Genomic DNA, 17,032 nt, shown 5'->3' on the forward strand with positions numbered 1-17,032 from the left:
GGATGCAAAGGGTCAGGAAGCAGTGGGGAGTCTGGGCCAAGAGGTCAGTCCAGAGGTCTGGGGTGCCAAGACAAGAAATGGGCCAGTGCCCACTCTAGGAGGACAGATGGTGTGGGGAAGCTGGAAGGGTGAATGAGGCTGGGGGAGTCAATGCGCAGTGGGCACCGCCGAACTTACCCAGGAAAGATGTTGGCCCCAGGAAGCTGGTGGGTTTTTAATTGTCTTAGATATGGAAATACTTTCCAAGAGCTTTTCTAATAATATCTCACAAAGTAGCTGGCTTAGGAATACTTCTTGCCTTACAATTCGGGGGCAGAAATCAAAGGTCTAGATGTCAGGAGGGTGACTTGCTTCAGAAGTCTGTGAGGGAGAATAATCTCATGTCTTTTTCCCACTTTCTGGTGGTTTCCTGGCAATGCTCAGGGTCCTTGACTTGTAAGTGCGTCACAGTAATCCTCACCTTCATCTTCCCATGGTAGTCTTCCTGCATAGGTCTCTCTTAATTTCCCTTTTTATAAGAATACTAGTCTTATGGGATTAGTACCCACCTTAAAGACCTCATTTTAACTTGATTTCCATTTTAAAGACATCTCAAATTTAGATCACATTCTGAGATAGGGGGCATCAATATTCTGATAGAACTATTTTCGGAGGGAAGGGGACATGTAACATGTATTTAAGTGTTTTAGCTTACTTTCAAACCTGATTTTTGTATGAGATCCAGGCACCTATAAGTTCCTGAGACATGTATTAAATGTTTTATGTGCAAAGTATTAGCTGTTTCTCTACTAAGCCCCTTTAGCCCAAACCTTCTGATTAATTCCAACTGTATTTTTGAATGAATTGGCTCAGCACCTCATTTTTGTGCCAGTATTGAGCTAATCCTCACCCCAGTGAACCTCAGGCAGGTGGAGTTGACCAACTTAGCAGCAGACCTCTTTTCCAGCAGGCTCTCCCCAGAGACCTTAATCCAGGAGTGATGTCAAGGTAGGGCAAGATAACTCCTAGAGGGGACATGAATAGACTGACAAGCAGCTTGCCTGGTACACAGTTCAAAATTATAAGGTAAGGGCATATGGTAATCATAGCTGCAACTGGTACTGGGAATTGTGAAAGTACCAATTGAGATGGGCTCCAAATATGTTTCATGCAGCTGCATTTATCTCATCTTAAGGGCTTGACAGCTCCCAAGGAGATAAACACAGACGGAAGAAGCATGGGGCGGAATACAAAGCAGCTCTGCTTTTCCTGACTGGGAGAAAGGGGAAATTCCTGTTTGAGCCTAATGTACTTGGTAGATCACATTATTCTGCAGAACACAACATGCCTGATGCTAAGGATGGCTAAGGAATAGCACCTGCGGGTTACTTGGAAGATTGGATGTCTCCTGAGAAAGTACATATGGATGGAAGATAGGTGTGCTAGAGAACATATACTCCCATCCCAGACCCAGGTCTCCATGACTCAAGTTTTGAGTTGCCATTTGGGAATAGGACCAATGGATGCTGATCATCTGATTTTATAAGCAAAGTCAAAGCCTGGAATCTTATTAATGGAAAATTTCTAATTTTTAAAATGTTGGCCCAGTTCCATTTGTGTGTGTGTGTGTATTGTTTTTCTTATTTTAAGATGGAGCAGGATCCATGTTCACAGGCCATAACTAGTCCTCAGACTGCCACTTTGGACTCCAATTACCTTCTGTCTTAAAATACCAAAATCTGTTGTACTGCAGCTAAATAACCCACTAGATAACTTTCCTAATGTCACCTATACTCTTTTATGTTTATCAGATTCACAGTTAATAAGATTATTGAGTTCTTGAAATCTGTAAGTTAAAAGACCATGTGTCTGGAGCTGGAGAGAGGTTCAGTTATTAAGAGAGGTTGCTGCTCATTCAAAGGACAGGAGTTTGGTTACCCAGGTTGGGCAGTTTACAACTGCTATGACTGTAGCTCAAAGGGATCTGAATCTCTCATCTGGCCTCTAAGGGCACTATGCATATGTGGCATACACACATACACATAAAAATAATTCTTTAAAAAAAAAACACACGTCTTTCAGTTATCTCTAAGGATGCAGTGCCTAAAAAATATCCAGCAAAGTGCATGGTAGTACATTGGTCTTCACAGAATCTTTTAGATGTCTGTGCCTTCTTACCACAATTCCCCTGATAAAACATGTCTTTGTACCACAATCCAAAAGGACGGTAGAAATTATGGACCTCCGTGCCGTTTTGTCATTGTCATTACCAATAGGAGCAGGAGCAGCAGCAATATTATTATAGAGAAAATAGCAGCTTCTAATGATTAGTTGTCATATATATATATATTGTCATATATATATATATATATAATGTGTGTACTCAGACTATAAATGTTGCCTTGCATATATTTACTCAACTTCTAGATGAGTAAGCTGAAATTTAATCACAGAATTATACACGGAGTTAATAAAAATTTAAGCCATTTCTCACAGGCTTTATAGTTCTTTTTTTCTCATTCAATATGATAGAAATAGAGGACACATACTTCTAAGCTTTTTAATTTTTTTAAATTTTGAGATGTATTGTATTGCCTCACATCCCTAGAGGCATTAGAAATACTACAAGTCAAAACAAACCAAAAACTTGGGGGGTAATACAGAAGATTTCTCTTACATTGCTGTGTACACTGATACTTTAGAGAGAAAAATTGCAGGATGGGCTACCTGCTGCTTTAGAATAGTTGGCCTTGCTTGTGACTCAGCTCTCAAAGCAGAGCCTGATTGAGACAACCAACAAGGAAATGTGTTTAGACATACCTTGAGGCTTAGTTTGTTGGACTTACAAAGTTTTACAAAGTGAAGTTCTGAAAATTCAAGGGGTTCTGATTAGAATGTAACAAGAGACAATGAAATGGACTAGAACATGAAGTAGCTTCATACTCAAAAAGGGTAGAGATCTGTGACAAGATAGAAAAATAAATACTTCCAGCCTACCCTTTCTTGGCTCCCAGTGGGTCATGGAAGGGGCCATTAGAGGAGCTGGAAGACAATATTTCCTCACTAGCAGACTCATCTTTGGTAGGAAATAGTGTGTTTCCTGATGTATAAGACATGGTTCCTACTAAAGAATAGCATTGCTACTATTTCAGAATATACCTGGAAGGTCAGTCTTAGAGCAGGGAAGTTGAGTGTTTGCTAACAGCCCCAACCTACTGCACACTGAGCTCCAATCTGCACTTGGCTGCTGCCTTGGATATACAGTGTCCTGTACTCAACAATATTTCTTGTTTTCCAAAGGAGCTGATTTCACAGAACTGTTATACATCAGTGAGTGATTATATTTGATTGAAACAATATAAAGATGTCTACATAAGTATTATTTCCCTACAAATGGGAAATTGAAAGTAGGATTTTAAGAAGTAAGGAACTTAAACTAAAAAAATGTATAAGCCTTTGGGTAATAATATCCCCATTCCTGTTTGTCTTTCCAAATAAAAAAATCACTTAACTAAAATGTACAGTGATCAAATGTCTTAAGAACTATCTTGGAATTCAGTTATGAATAAGAAATAGTATATGAATAAAGGTGGAAAATAGGGCTCAGCAGTTAAGAGCACTTGCTGCTCTTGCAGAGGACCCAGGATCAGTTCCCAACACCCACATGGTGGTCAACAACCACCTTTCACTCCAGTTCTAGGGGTGTCCAAAGTCCTCTTCTGGCCTCTGTGGGCACTGCACATACATGGTGCACTTGCATACATACAGGCAAAACACTCATACAGATAACATAAAAAATAAGTAGGTAAATAAATAAAATTTTTGAAAGAAATAGCTCCTGCCTTTGGGCCACTTTTCTAAAGTCAAAAAATCTGAGCAACTCAGTAAGCAAACTTTATGTATCCACACTGCAGTAGGCTTTGATAGAGAAGAAAGCATGTAGAATAAATCTGACTTTTTACTGAGGCTGACTTGCAGCCTTAAAAGTGAGTCCTAGGGCCTCCTTGGGTTTCTCTCTTGTAGAAGGTGGAATGATAATTTTAGCCTTGTAAATCTTGCAGAGATGTGAATATCATAAAGAATAGTGGCTGTGAAGTTCTATGAAATTTTTCAAGTGTTATACAGTCCTATCCTTAAAAACCTGCTTTTAAGGTCAGAGAGGTCAGAGATATGTGGTAAAAAATATAAAAGAGTATAAAAGGGTAAAAAATCCCAACCCAAGGAACTTTTGTCAACTGATGGCTGCTGGGAGGGGGAAAGACAGAGATGATAGATAGATGATAGATAGGTAGGTAGGTAGATAGATGATAGATAGGTAGATAGATAGATAGATAGATAGATAGATAGATAGATAGATAGATGGATGGATGGATGGATTAGATATAGATAGATAGATAGATAGATAGATAGATAGATAGATAGATAGACAGAAAATTGGATGGGTGGCAATAGTGGAGGGGTATAGATTGGGGATGGGATCTAAATATCAAACTCTATTGTATGATAATTGCAAAATTTTGATTTAAAAAAAATTTAAGGGCCCTAGAGCTGGAGATGGCTCAGCAATTAAGAGCACTGACTGCTCTTACAGAGGACCCAGGTTCAGTTTCCAGCACTTACATGGCAGCTCACAAATTAACTCCAGTTCCAGGGGCTCTGACACTCTCTTATGGCCTCTGAAGGCACTGCATGTAAATGATGCAGTTACATACCTGCAGGCAAAACACTCATCCACATAAAATAAAAATAATTTTTTTAAAAAAAGAGGAATCCTGACTGACCCATCCTCAAGGGTCAGCTACTTGTTGGTTGACTTAAACTTTCATTAGGAAAAGTAAAGATAGAACAGTTTATCAAAAGTATAGATTTACTAGAATAATTTTCCTGTGTTATGTAGCAACTATGCATATCAGACAGATGCTGAGCTAGATGAAACAAAAGTATTTTCACTGAATTCTAAGGAAGGACTGCCCTGTCAGTGTTCTTCCAAAGGCAATCCAGCTGCCCGTGTTTCATCTTGCCTTCTAGAATATAGAAGGAACATTGGGTTGTGAGATATATCATTACCCCAGAGTTTATATTAATGTAACACAAGAGAAAGACCTAACTCTTTTGGAAAGGATATATTATATCCTTGATTAACTGATTACCTTTAAATTTTAGGAAAGGTCTTATATCTATATTTAAGTATAGTGATTATCTAGCTTTTAACCTAATTCTACCTGTCCCAGGTAAATGATTGTGATACCAGGAACAAACATTCATTCTAACAATTATTTCCTAAATATAAAAGGAAATCTTCAAAATAACCAGTTTAGTGTATTCCTGAGAATTTGAGATTTTTGCATTCATTGAAGAGAATCACAACCCTGATAAAGAGATATTTCTCATTATCTTTTTCAAAAAGTGAGTTGTTTAATTCATTGCATTCATTGTGGATCCAAATATTGAATTTTCCAAACCCAAGAGCCTTTGGCTTGACTGCACGGGTTTTGTTCACAGTTGGTCCTGTACCCTAGCTGGTCTCCAGGAGACCATGAAACCAAATGAAGGGACAATGCCAGCTGCATAGTTTAATTACTATTGGGCCTGACCATGAGAACAAAGGCAATTTTTCCCAGTAGACTAACATATGTCTCTGTTTTCCAGTGCTCTGTTTCCTGTGGTGGTGGAGTGCGGATTCGCAGTGTCACATGTGCAAAGAACCATGATGAACCTTGTGACAAGACAAGAAAACCCAATAGTCGAGCTCTGTGTGGCCTCCAGCAATGCCCATCTAGTCATAGAGTTCTGAAACCCAACAAAGTTATAATTTCCAGTGCAAAAAACCAACCAACATCAGAGCCAGACCCCTTCAAGCCCATTCCTCTACCTACATCCAGGCCCATATCAGTGTCCCCACCTGAATCTGTGAGCACAAGCACTCCAGCAATCAATGTCCCTAGTCCCACCACAGCATCCAAAGGAGAACCAGATGGGAAAGAATGGCAAAATAATTCAACTCAAGCTAAGCAGGACTCCAATCATCTTTTTGCCTCTGGAAGCACTGTCCAGCCCACCCTTACTTCCTGGTCTTTGAGTATCCAACCTGATGATGAAAATATTTCTAGTTCAGCTACAGGTCCCACTTCCGAAGTTGACTTTTTGGCTACAACAACAAGTGGTTCTGACTCATCGTCTTCCAGCAATGCTGTGACTTGGCAGATAACTTCATTTTATAAGCCCTTGACCAAAGATCCAGAAACAGAGGTGCATAGTGGCTCAGGGGAAGACAGCAATCAGCCTGAGAACACGGATGAAAACAAGTCTGTGATATGGAGTAAGATCAGAGTACCTGAACATGGCACTCCCATGGAATGGAGTACAGAGATGCCACTTGGACCTCCACCAACACCTTATCTTGGGGAGGAGTCCTCATGGCCTCCCTTCAGCACAATGATAGAGGGATCATTACCTGCCTGGTCCCTTAAAAATGAGACACCAGGAAGTGAGATGGTCACTGAGAAGTCAAGGAATACTCCATACTCTGTTGAAGACCACCAGCCAGCACCGTCAGGAAAGTCAGGGAACCATCACCACTTGGCATTTACAAATAATATGACTCTAACCCAAGACTCTGGACTTGTTTTGACTGAGGAAGATGCATCCAGTCTAATTGCTGAGGGATTTTTACTGAATGCCTCCAATTACAAGCACTTCATAAAAGACCACAGCCCTGCATACTGGATTGTTGGAAACTGGAGTGAAGTAAGAGATTAAATTTCCTACTGCAGACCTGATTCTATATGGCAAATATCTAGGAATGGCACATTGTTGTACAAATTTTAAAATGGGGTTGCATTAAAATGTAGTCTAATTTGGGCACTGGAGTGTACATCTGTAATCCCTGCTCTCGGGAGGCTGAGGCAGGAAGATTGAGTTGGAGGCCAGCCTGGGCTCCATAGCAAATTTGGAAGCCAGCTTGGCTACATAATAGGATTCTGCTAAAAAGAAAGAGAGAAAGAGGGGGAAAGGTGAGAAGGAGATAGGGAAAAAGAGAAATAGGGAGAAAGAGAGAGGGGAGGAAATATATAAAGATGTAGTGACAATTGCAATCATCTCTATGCTAACTCCTATGAAGGAGAAAAGTAAATATTTACAAAGCATATGGTACATACATGTGTAAATCTACATATTGTTCATAAATGCTAAAGAGAACACATATGATGAGATACAGTGAAAAAGTCATTCATCTTTCTGTGCCTGATATTAAGCTGTAGCCTGATAGGCCTAGTGTGGAGCACCTTCAGTGTCCCTTGTGGCTATAAACTACACACGTCCTATGACGAAGAATAGCTGAAAGGGCCTGTCTCCACATTTGAATAAAAAAACTAATGCTCGGACTGTTTAAACCTGTCACATAATCATAATTAGAATAGAAACCGGAGACAAACTCTAAAAAGAATTCTGTAGATCATGCTTCAGTGAATTTTTTGTGTCCAAGTAAATTTATTCCATACTACTTTTGAGGAGCAAACAGCCTTTGGGTTTTGTACGAATATTTGCTATCTTTTATTTGTGTGGTCAAAACAGGCTTGAAAGGAAATATTATCAAAGGACTCCCTTTCTACCTGTAACGCTCTTGAACTGCTTTATTAATCTAAAATTACATATGGTAAACTTTACCTGATTTTTTATAGAGCTGTACACCCACCTTAATTATCTAGCTCTTTGTTTCATTCAGTGGTTTCATTAAAAAGTTCACTTTGCCTCACAGAAATAATTATCTAAGAATTAAACGTTATAATAATTTATTGGCCCTTATTTTTTCAGAGTTCAGAAATTTGACTAGACATTTTATTTTCCATTTTATTACAAATGATATCCTTTGAAGCACCAAAATCATTTTTCACCTATTTGAATTTTGAAAGTATGGCATATGAACTTTTTAAAATAATGAAATAATATAACAACTCAAAGAAGGAGTTAACAGGATTTTTTTATCCATTTTACTTTTTATGTCTTATTTCCTTATCTAAGGAGAGGTAAAATATATCAGTTAAATTAAGAATAACTGATAACATAATAGAGCTGTTAATTAGCAACTAATATAAGAATAAATATACAATTATAACAATTTACAAGGCATGTTAATTTCTAGAATATTTTCACATATAATTTCTTTGTGGGGGGGTGTTATTCAGCTTACATCTCCCAGGTCGCAGTTCATCAGGGAGCCCAAGGTAGGAATTCAGGGCAGGAACCTGGAGGCAGGAGCTGGAGCACAGACCATGGAGGAATGCTGCTTACTGGCCTGCTCCCCTGGCCCATCACATATAATTTCTTATTTTTTCCCCTTTGGTAGTCCTAGAAAGTAGATAGGATCTATTTCATTTATATTAATTTACAAATAAAAAACCCAAAGTGCTAATGGGTGTGACTTGTCTAAGAGCAGACTTTCCATGAGATGATGAGCTTTATCTTTCCACTCCAACCTGCTGTCCCTGTACTGGGTTTCAGCACTGACTTACAAATAAACGGGTAGAATTATTCTTCAACTCATTGTATCAAGGGAACAATTTTACCAGCAAAAGTAGATACATTCAAAGCCCCAAAAGTTTTTGCCCTGAAATCTGTAATCATTTGCATTTGAACTGTGTTTCCACATGGATTTATGCTCTGTACCTAGAATGAGTTAGATCTTCCATAAATGAATCAGTATCTCACCTCTATTCAAAAAAAAACCCAGATTCAGGGATAACAAGATGCTCATGCTGATAGTAATCTAATTTATTGAAAGGAGACACATGGGTTTCCTAATCCAAGCATTTTAGTCAATTTCTTCCCTGATAAATTCTAAAGGCCTGAAATGATAGAAACTGACAGTGAACATTTACAAAGAATGAAGGTGCACTATAAGTATGATTTTAAGCTAATTGACATGAAGTCTCTTCTATAGTAGTTACCACAGCCCAAGGTGATACTTTCACAAGGTTGTACTTTATAATAACATAAAAGACACCACCTGATTACTTTGAATTCACAGGCCTCTTATGATAAAGCTGATTCAGTGCAAACATTTTGGATTAAAATTGATTTTTTAGGGTTTCTTAGGATGATTTCTTTTCAAATAGTGCTCTCAAAATGTATCTTTCCTTCTAAAACATGCCCTATTCCTAAGGGGCAGAACCAGAGGCCAGCAGTCTTCATCCTCTTTGGATCAAAGCAGTTGAATGGGGGTAGCCTAAACCGACTAAGTTTAATTGGAGGTGTCTGTGGGATACCCAAGTAATAACTAATAGATTTTTGTGTGTATGGGTCTGAGGTTCTTGAAAGAGATAGTCACTAGAGATAGGAAATCCATGAGTTAAAACCTTGAAAATAAGTGAGGTTATTCAAGAAAAACCTGCAATTGCAAAGAACTGGGAGCCAGGAACAGAAGCCTGGAAACACCCAAATTTTAAAGGGCTGACTAGCTAACAAAGAGATCCTATGAAGAAGTCCAATAAGAAATAGTTGAATGTTTAAGGCTCATACCAAGAGATATGGTGCTATACATTATTAGGAACAAGTCAACTACCTACTGGTAATTGATAACTTTGAGGAGAACAAGCTCAGCACTGAGATGGAAGGAGACACCAAATTGCATTGAAAAGAAGGGAAGGATTCTATTTTTGTGTCATGAAGGGGTGGTTCATTAGGAGGCTGTCCTAGTAATCAGGTAGAACCTACAATATTACCGTGGATAAAGATGAATAAGACCCTCCTTAGTCTGTAAGGTAATATGAGTTTTATTTAAAAGTTGCTATTGTGTTATGTGTAGTGTTGCATGCCTGTGATCATAACAGTTAGTAGGTTGAAGTAGGAAGATTGTGACTTCAAAGCCCTCTTGGGCTACATAGCAAGTTTAAGATCACCCTGGAAAACAAAGAGACCCCGTTTCTAAATAAAACAAATAAAATAGGTATTTGTTATGGGATTACTCTTTTCATTAATCCTCAAATCTCAGAACAATTGTAGAATCACTGAATTTAAATGTGTTGCAATGATTTTGTCATGAGGATATTTAATGGATACTATTTAGTTGACAAATGTTAATTAATTCAAGAAATTACTATATCTAAGAACAATAAACTACAATAGAGCACATATCAACTGTGATGACTGTTTGAACCCAAAGGTTAACATATTTTGATTATAGTAACACAAGACACAAAGAATTGATTTTGGCTCAAGTATCATTTGACTTTGACCAAAATAAACTATCTTACTGAATTTATCATAACATACCAAAAAGTTGGCAACAGTGTTATAACCAGCAATAACTGGTTATTACCCAGCTGATTCTGGTAGTTTGGGTCCAAAAACAGACTGGTCCATTGTGAAATAACAAGAATATTTTAAATGACAAGAACATTATGAAATTAGAGTTCTACGTTTGGTGGGAGTCCCCTAAGTGATAGGGCTGGCTGGATGCCAACTCTTTGAGTATGTTTTTTTAGATGTAGACTCATCAGAGAGAGTCAGAATGGAAGCTTTGGGTTTTGAGTAACTCACTGTCCCAGATTCTTATGTCTGTCTACTCCTGATGCTTTCTTTGGGGTTACCTCCTTATATAACAGGTCAGTAACCTCTGACTGAGACCTCTCTCAGGTCTGAGAAACCCCAGAATCACCACTGATACCAATCTGCTCCCATCCTACTAAAATAACAGGTTTCCAACTCAGGTGGCATTATTATTTCTGTCATCACCTCTGTCTCCTGTCACTTGAAGGCTTGGGAGTTCCCAATCTGATTATGGAAGAGATTGGGAAATTAGTGGGAATGCTTTTGTTTGCTTTTATACATTAGGAGGAGCTGTAATTGACCTTTAATATCTGAAAGCCAATGATGATAAAAGAAAGACCTGTAATATTCAGAGGAGTCTCTTATAAGGAAGAATTTTCCAGTCCCAAATACCAATGGTGCCCCAGTAGTTGAGAACACCAGATCCTCAGCTCCCACTCTTGCCCAGGCCACCTGCCTTTGCTCCTTGCCAGCCTGTGATCATCTCTCCCTTCTACCTATTCCACACACTATTTCAAAAGATGTAAGAGGACTACCAGGTCTGTCCTTTACAAGGACTGTTCTAACCATTGCCAAGCCCTGCTCACAAATCTCTAATGTCTGCTCAATATATGCAGATCATCAGATAAAATCCACTCTATAAATAATAAAAGGAGAAAGGGAAATCCACTCTGACCCAGCATCCAATGGGCTTCGTAGCCCTACATAAGCTGACTTTCTAGTCTTACTGTTTTTCCTCATCCAACTTCCACTTCAGAATCTGAACCCTCAGTTTCCTTTAACCTGAGCCTGCTCTTGTCCAGTACCTTCACTCTTGCTGGCTTTTGCCTGGAATCTCTGCTCCCTCCCACTCTTCCTGTTAACATCCTGCCCATTCTTTGGAATCATTTCAGCTTCCCCTCTCATGAAGACTTTCTAATCCCTAAGCAGAAATCAATTCTAGAATTTCTTAGGGTATGATCTGAAGTCTCTCTTAGGATGTGCCCTCATTTTCTCTCCTGCATTAAAAGGCTGCCCAAGGCCCTCACTGTACATAGCATGTCCATTTTACTAATTAAAATTTCAAAAATTAAATGCAAAAACTAAGTTAACCCTATTTTTAAAAAAGCATAAAACTTAAGAATTACAAATGCTCGATTTGAATCGTGACTAATTGTGCACTTTCTCTCCCTTGGTTCCCACATCTATAAAATGGCTGTGATGATTAAGAGATCATGACTCAGCTCCTGAGATTGGTATAAGATAAAAGCAAAGCCCATGAACTATAGAGGAGCATCAGGTAAATAGGAGCATCCAGGAAGGTTTTTAAATCTGTATTTACAAAACAGAAAAGTTAGGTGCCGTGTAATATGTACTGGTGTAGCTCTTATTTTGACAGAAATCCTCCTCTCATTGAATTGCTTCATCATTCAGTCGGATCCCTTGGGCCAGTCAGTTAATGTAGGCTTGTGTAGTCATGTAGAATAAAAGTGACAGTATAATTCTCCACAGCATTTCAGAGCACTTTTCAAATGATGATGACCTGACCCTCAGCATCCAGTCCAGTTCTAGCACCTCATCACCTGCTCTTTGACCTGATAGGTCAGTGCTGCAGGGTCAACCAGGGCAGCCACCAAGACAAAATGAAGTTGCCCTTCAATCTCTTCAAGGTCCTCTTTTCACCTCCCATCTTCCACTCTCAATTTGAAATTAATTTAATATAATCAAAACTCTAATCTATGGAATGTCATTTTTGCTATTTCTGCTTCCTGTGGGATTCTTCTTGTCAGCTATACCTTTGGACTACTGCAGGGTGCCTAAATAGAATTGTCAAAAACAGTTAAGCCAATGTCGGTGGGTAGAAAGGACCATACTCCAAATTCTAGACACAGTGTATATTATTTGCAACATAAATGTGGCACAAAGAACTATAGCCATCATCTGAGAGGTAATGGGATAATTGCTAACGTGGCAATGTGATCTCATTTGCAACTTCCCTAGGCTAGCTCAGATGTTATGTTTTCTTTCACATTATAATACATTAACAGCACAGCATACTGTGGGCAAGTCCACACCAAGCTTAAAATGTATCCAAATTATAGTAATAATAATCAGCATCACAGGTTTTCCATTGAAAGAAATTAGTGAGAAAATGCCTTTGTCATGTTGGAGATGAAGTCAGAGGCAGATGCCCACATCTGACACCACTGTGAACAGCACTGGTGTGCAACATGGTAGAGTACCTGCAGGCCCTTGGGCTTTTGTGTCAGGATCATTTTCAAGGAAATGTACATTTTCATTTGATTTGAGTTTTCCTTTCATTTGTAACTTGGAGATCCCTGACTATAGCTATTTATTATAAAGTCATCAGGAGAAAAATTTTAAGCCACTGATCCTTGATCCAGATCATTGTGTGGGGATGGGGACCCCAATGTGTGCATAGTGTTTAAAAGCTCTGGGGCAATCTTAGGAGCTGGGACAGGAAACCCTTGGCTCCAGGGTCCTAGTAATGGATGCATATGAGAAAGCCTCTCAGTTTATTTTCTCTTTCCTTCTCCCTGCACAGTGCTCCACCACATGTGGACTGGGGGCCTACTGGAGGAGCGTGGAGTGCAGCACCAGGATGGATGCTGACTGTGCAGCCATCCAGAGGCCTGATCCTGCTAAGAAGTGCCACCTCCGTCCCTGTGCTGGCTGGCGAGTGGGAAACTGGAGCAAGGTAATCTACAAGGCAGTTATTTTCAGGGAAGGGGAGAGGGTCTTATATAATCACTTGATAATCACTTGGTTTTTCTCATCCCTTCCTACTGCCCTGCCTCCCTTGTGGCTCTTAAAAAATTACAGGATTAACCCACTAGTTTTTTACTTCTATGCCTTTACTCTTGTGAGATAAACTGGAATAAACTTAAGTTTAAGAATTAATTGCTTTCTCCAGCATGTACTGCTATTTCTGAATTATTTCAATTTTGCTTTATACTGAAAATTATACTTGTATACTGAAAAATACATTTATAAGTTATGACTCAATGACTCCCCACAAAACAGTTTAATTTGCCTAAAGTGAAAAGAAAGTCCAAGGGATGGATCTACACTGAAGGACATTTGGGGACACAAATCAAACTATTTAGACATCAAACTCTTATGAATGACAGTTGAGAGCCAGGCATGGTAGCACACCCCTTTAATCTCAGCACCTGGGAGACAGAGGCAAGCAGATCTCTATGAGTTCAAGGTCAGCATATTCTATATAGTGAGTTCCAGAGCAGCTGGGGCTATGAGAGACTCTGTCTCAAAATACTGGAGAGAGAGAGGAGAGAGAGAGAGAGAGAGAGAGAGAGAGAGAGAGATCATTAAATTGGGTCAGGGCAGTAGGGGTAGGTGTGGAGAGGGAGTGGATCTAAATATCATCAAATTATATTGAATGAAAATCACAAAAATATCAATAAAAATAGCTTAATTAAAGTGTATGTACTTTAAAAAAACGATTAATTGGGAACTGGAGGAATTGCTTAGATGGTAAGAGTGTTTATTGCTCTTGCAGAGGACTCCAAGTACCCACATGGCTGCTAATAACCATCCATAACTCCAGTTCCAGAGGACCCAATGCCTTCTTCTGGCCTCCACCAGGCATTGCATGCACGTGCACACAAGCACACAAAACACTCATATACATAAAATAGCCAAAGCTAGCCATGGTTGTACATGGGGCCAAAGAGGAAGATCACGAGTTAAAGGTCAGCCTGGGATACATAGTAAGTTCCAGGCCAGTGTGAACTACATGAGACCCTGTTTCCAAAACAAAACAAGCATATTTTCCATATCAACATGCCTTTTTCAATTGTTGCTAGTTAACAGTTACTCATTTCACTCTTCTCTCTGAATGATCCCTAGTGAAAGGATGGGTCATGTTTTCAGGTAGTCCTGGGTGCTTTGGATGTACTGAATCAGGCAATCTACCTTTCACCCTGGACTGGAGTTGAGTCAAACCTTGGAAAACACATTGGGGATACAGGACACTGGTCAGTGGAAGAGTTAAGGTTCTGGAAGGTAGCAAGAGAAACTATGAGCTGTGCATATACCTTCTGTGTTCTATACATGCTGGGCTGTAGGCTTCCTACATGTCCCTGTCTCCTCTCCCGATAATAGAGCCCCATGATACCTAAGACTTAAAAAAGAGAAAAGAAAGAACTACCCAGGACGTTGTAGAGGCTTGGCACCCTCCAGCATCTAGATGTTAGCTCCTTTATCTGGAAGAGAGCTCATGTTACAAAAGAAAACCAGGAAGTGTCTCATTGGACAAACTTATAAGATAGACTTTCCTTCAGACAGGAATATAGAATATCATTGGTGTGCCTTACAACCCTTCCCTAAAGTAAGGCTCTGACCTTCAGAGAGAGAGGAATGTAGGGTAAGCTCCTTAAGGAATCTACCACCTACTCTGTTGGCTTCTGTCAATCTCCCTGTCTCTGTCTTGGTACCATTATTTTTTTTCAGGAATAAATTTGCATTCTTTTTGTTTTCTTTTCCAACTCACAACACAGCAAAAACAGAATACTTATCTACAAATACTTTTGCATATTCAAACATATCTAAAGAAGCATTTCATATCTCAGATTTTGTCAAATGTTGCTGAAGTCCTAAAGTTCCACTCTCCTATCACTCACTGGGAATTGACCATCTGTTGCATAGGACTGTCCTCTGAAAGACAGGCTGTGGACAGATGCCTTCTTCCCACACTAGGTTGCACTCACTTGCCTAGGATCCTCACAGTTAAGTTTGTGTATGTTTCTTCACAAGAAAGGAGGACAGGGAGAGTCAGCCATGCCTCCCAACCAATTGGTCAGCCCTAGTTGCACAAGGGGGAGGGTCGAAGGGTATATAAGCTGGGGAGAGTCTCTTACCATTTTGTGTGGCTGTGGGGGAGTCATGACCCACACACCCAGATGGTGACTTTCCAGTTGGGGGTGGGGGGAATACCCACATTCATGTAAATAAACCTTCACCAATTTTTCTGTAACTAAGCCCAATAAACTCACTGGTTTCCCAGACTCACTGGTTTCCCAGATTGCAGTTTGGGGAAAATCAGACCTCAGTTCATACTAAGGACCAACAGAGAGGAGGGAGAGGAGGCCAGACATCATTTGCCTCCCAGAGAGAAGTTTAGCTACACCATCTCTTTGGAAATTTCCTGACTTGCAAAAAGGGACAAATACATCAAATAGCCTGTACCTTGAAATGGTCAAGATCAGCCTAAAGAATTCCAGCTGGAGTGAAAGCCCAAATGAGGGACTGGGGAATTCATCTCCAGGACGTGACCTGCATTCTCCTCCCTCCTCCATCCGGAGATTTTGCCAACTTGACAGTTCATTGTTTCTGTACGTGCTCAAAATTAATAATTCCAACTTCATCCCTCCTCTTCTGCATTATTCCCCCAATCTCTACACATATCCGGAAACCTTTTAATTCTCCTAGGACTTCAGGCTGTGTTGCAGTCTCCTCTGAACCCACAGGTATCATTTGTGATGCATCAGGACTATTCTCTAGAGATTCCCCTCCACTATGTTACTGTCTGGATGACAGTTGCTTTATTGACTTATGCCCCTAATAGCACCCTTTTCATGATGAAACCTAGTACAACTGTTGTGTTTGTCATATTTTTGGCAGGAGAATGAGGTTGCACATTCAGATCTCCACCCATCCAATATCTAGAAATAGTTTATCAGAATGACTTGCTTCCTCTTGGTGCATTAATCTGTATGTAACAAAATCAAGATTGCAGTCCTAGATTTATCCCAGTGGTGAGCTAGGGAAAATGGGCCTCTACAGAATTAAATCCAGAGGCATATGATAGCATATGCCTATTACCACAGCCCTCAGGAGGCTAGGGCAGGATTGTCACAAATTTGAGGCTAGCCTGTACTACACAGTGAGTTCAAAAACAATAAGGACTACATAGCAAGACTCTGTCTCAGGAAGCAAAAGAAAAATCCAAGAGGCAGTGTGGGCTGAGAATCAGGCATACCTGAGTTGGCAGCCCTGCCCTACCACTACTTAGTATGTACACTGGCCCATTCATCTGACCTCTTAGGAGCAGTACTGTTCTCATTTAGGTCATGAAGTATATAATATTGCTTCTACTTACCTTGTAAGAATCTTTTAAGGATCAAAAGGTATGCTAATTAGCTTCTGTCTCTGTAATAAATGCTGAAATGATCAACTTATAAAAAGGAAAGTTTTATTTTAGCCCATAGTCTTAGAGGATTCAGTCCATGGTCAGCTGGTCTCATTGCTTTGAGCCTGTGACATTCCATGGTAGGAACCACATGGTAAGCAACACTGTCACCTCATGATGAGGGATAAAAAAGCAAAGAGATCAAGGAACACTGTCCCTTTCAAGGACATGACCCCACAACAGAAGATCTCCCACTGGGCCCCATGTGTAAAAATGTCTACCACCTTCTGATAATATCGTGTTAGGGGAAAGGCTTTCACACACAGGCCTAGGAGAAGGCCAGATCCACACTTTGTT

General features: G+C 39.8%; 1 protein-coding gene across 1 annotated transcript in view; it reads left to right on the plus strand.

Moving 5' to 3' along the window:
• Adamts12 (ADAM metallopeptidase with thrombospondin type 1 motif 12) overlaps positions 1–17,032 on the plus strand; it is a 419,706-nt gene that overhangs the window by 365,876 nt on the left and 36,798 nt on the right. The window contains exons 19-20 of the mRNA XM_008835445.3: positions 5,629–6,726; positions 13,070–13,222. Coding sequence (XP_008833667.1) covers positions 5,629–6,726; positions 13,070–13,222 — 1,251 coding nt within the window. The remainder of the gene's footprint in view (positions 1–5,628; positions 6,727–13,069; positions 13,223–17,032) is intronic.

Source organism: Nannospalax galili, unplaced genomic scaffold (assembly GCF_000622305.1).
Source record: "Nannospalax galili isolate Female #2095 unplaced genomic scaffold, S.galili_v1.0 scaffold150, whole genome shotgun sequence".
NCBI lineage: Eukaryota > Metazoa > Chordata > Mammalia > Rodentia > Spalacidae > Nannospalax > Nannospalax galili.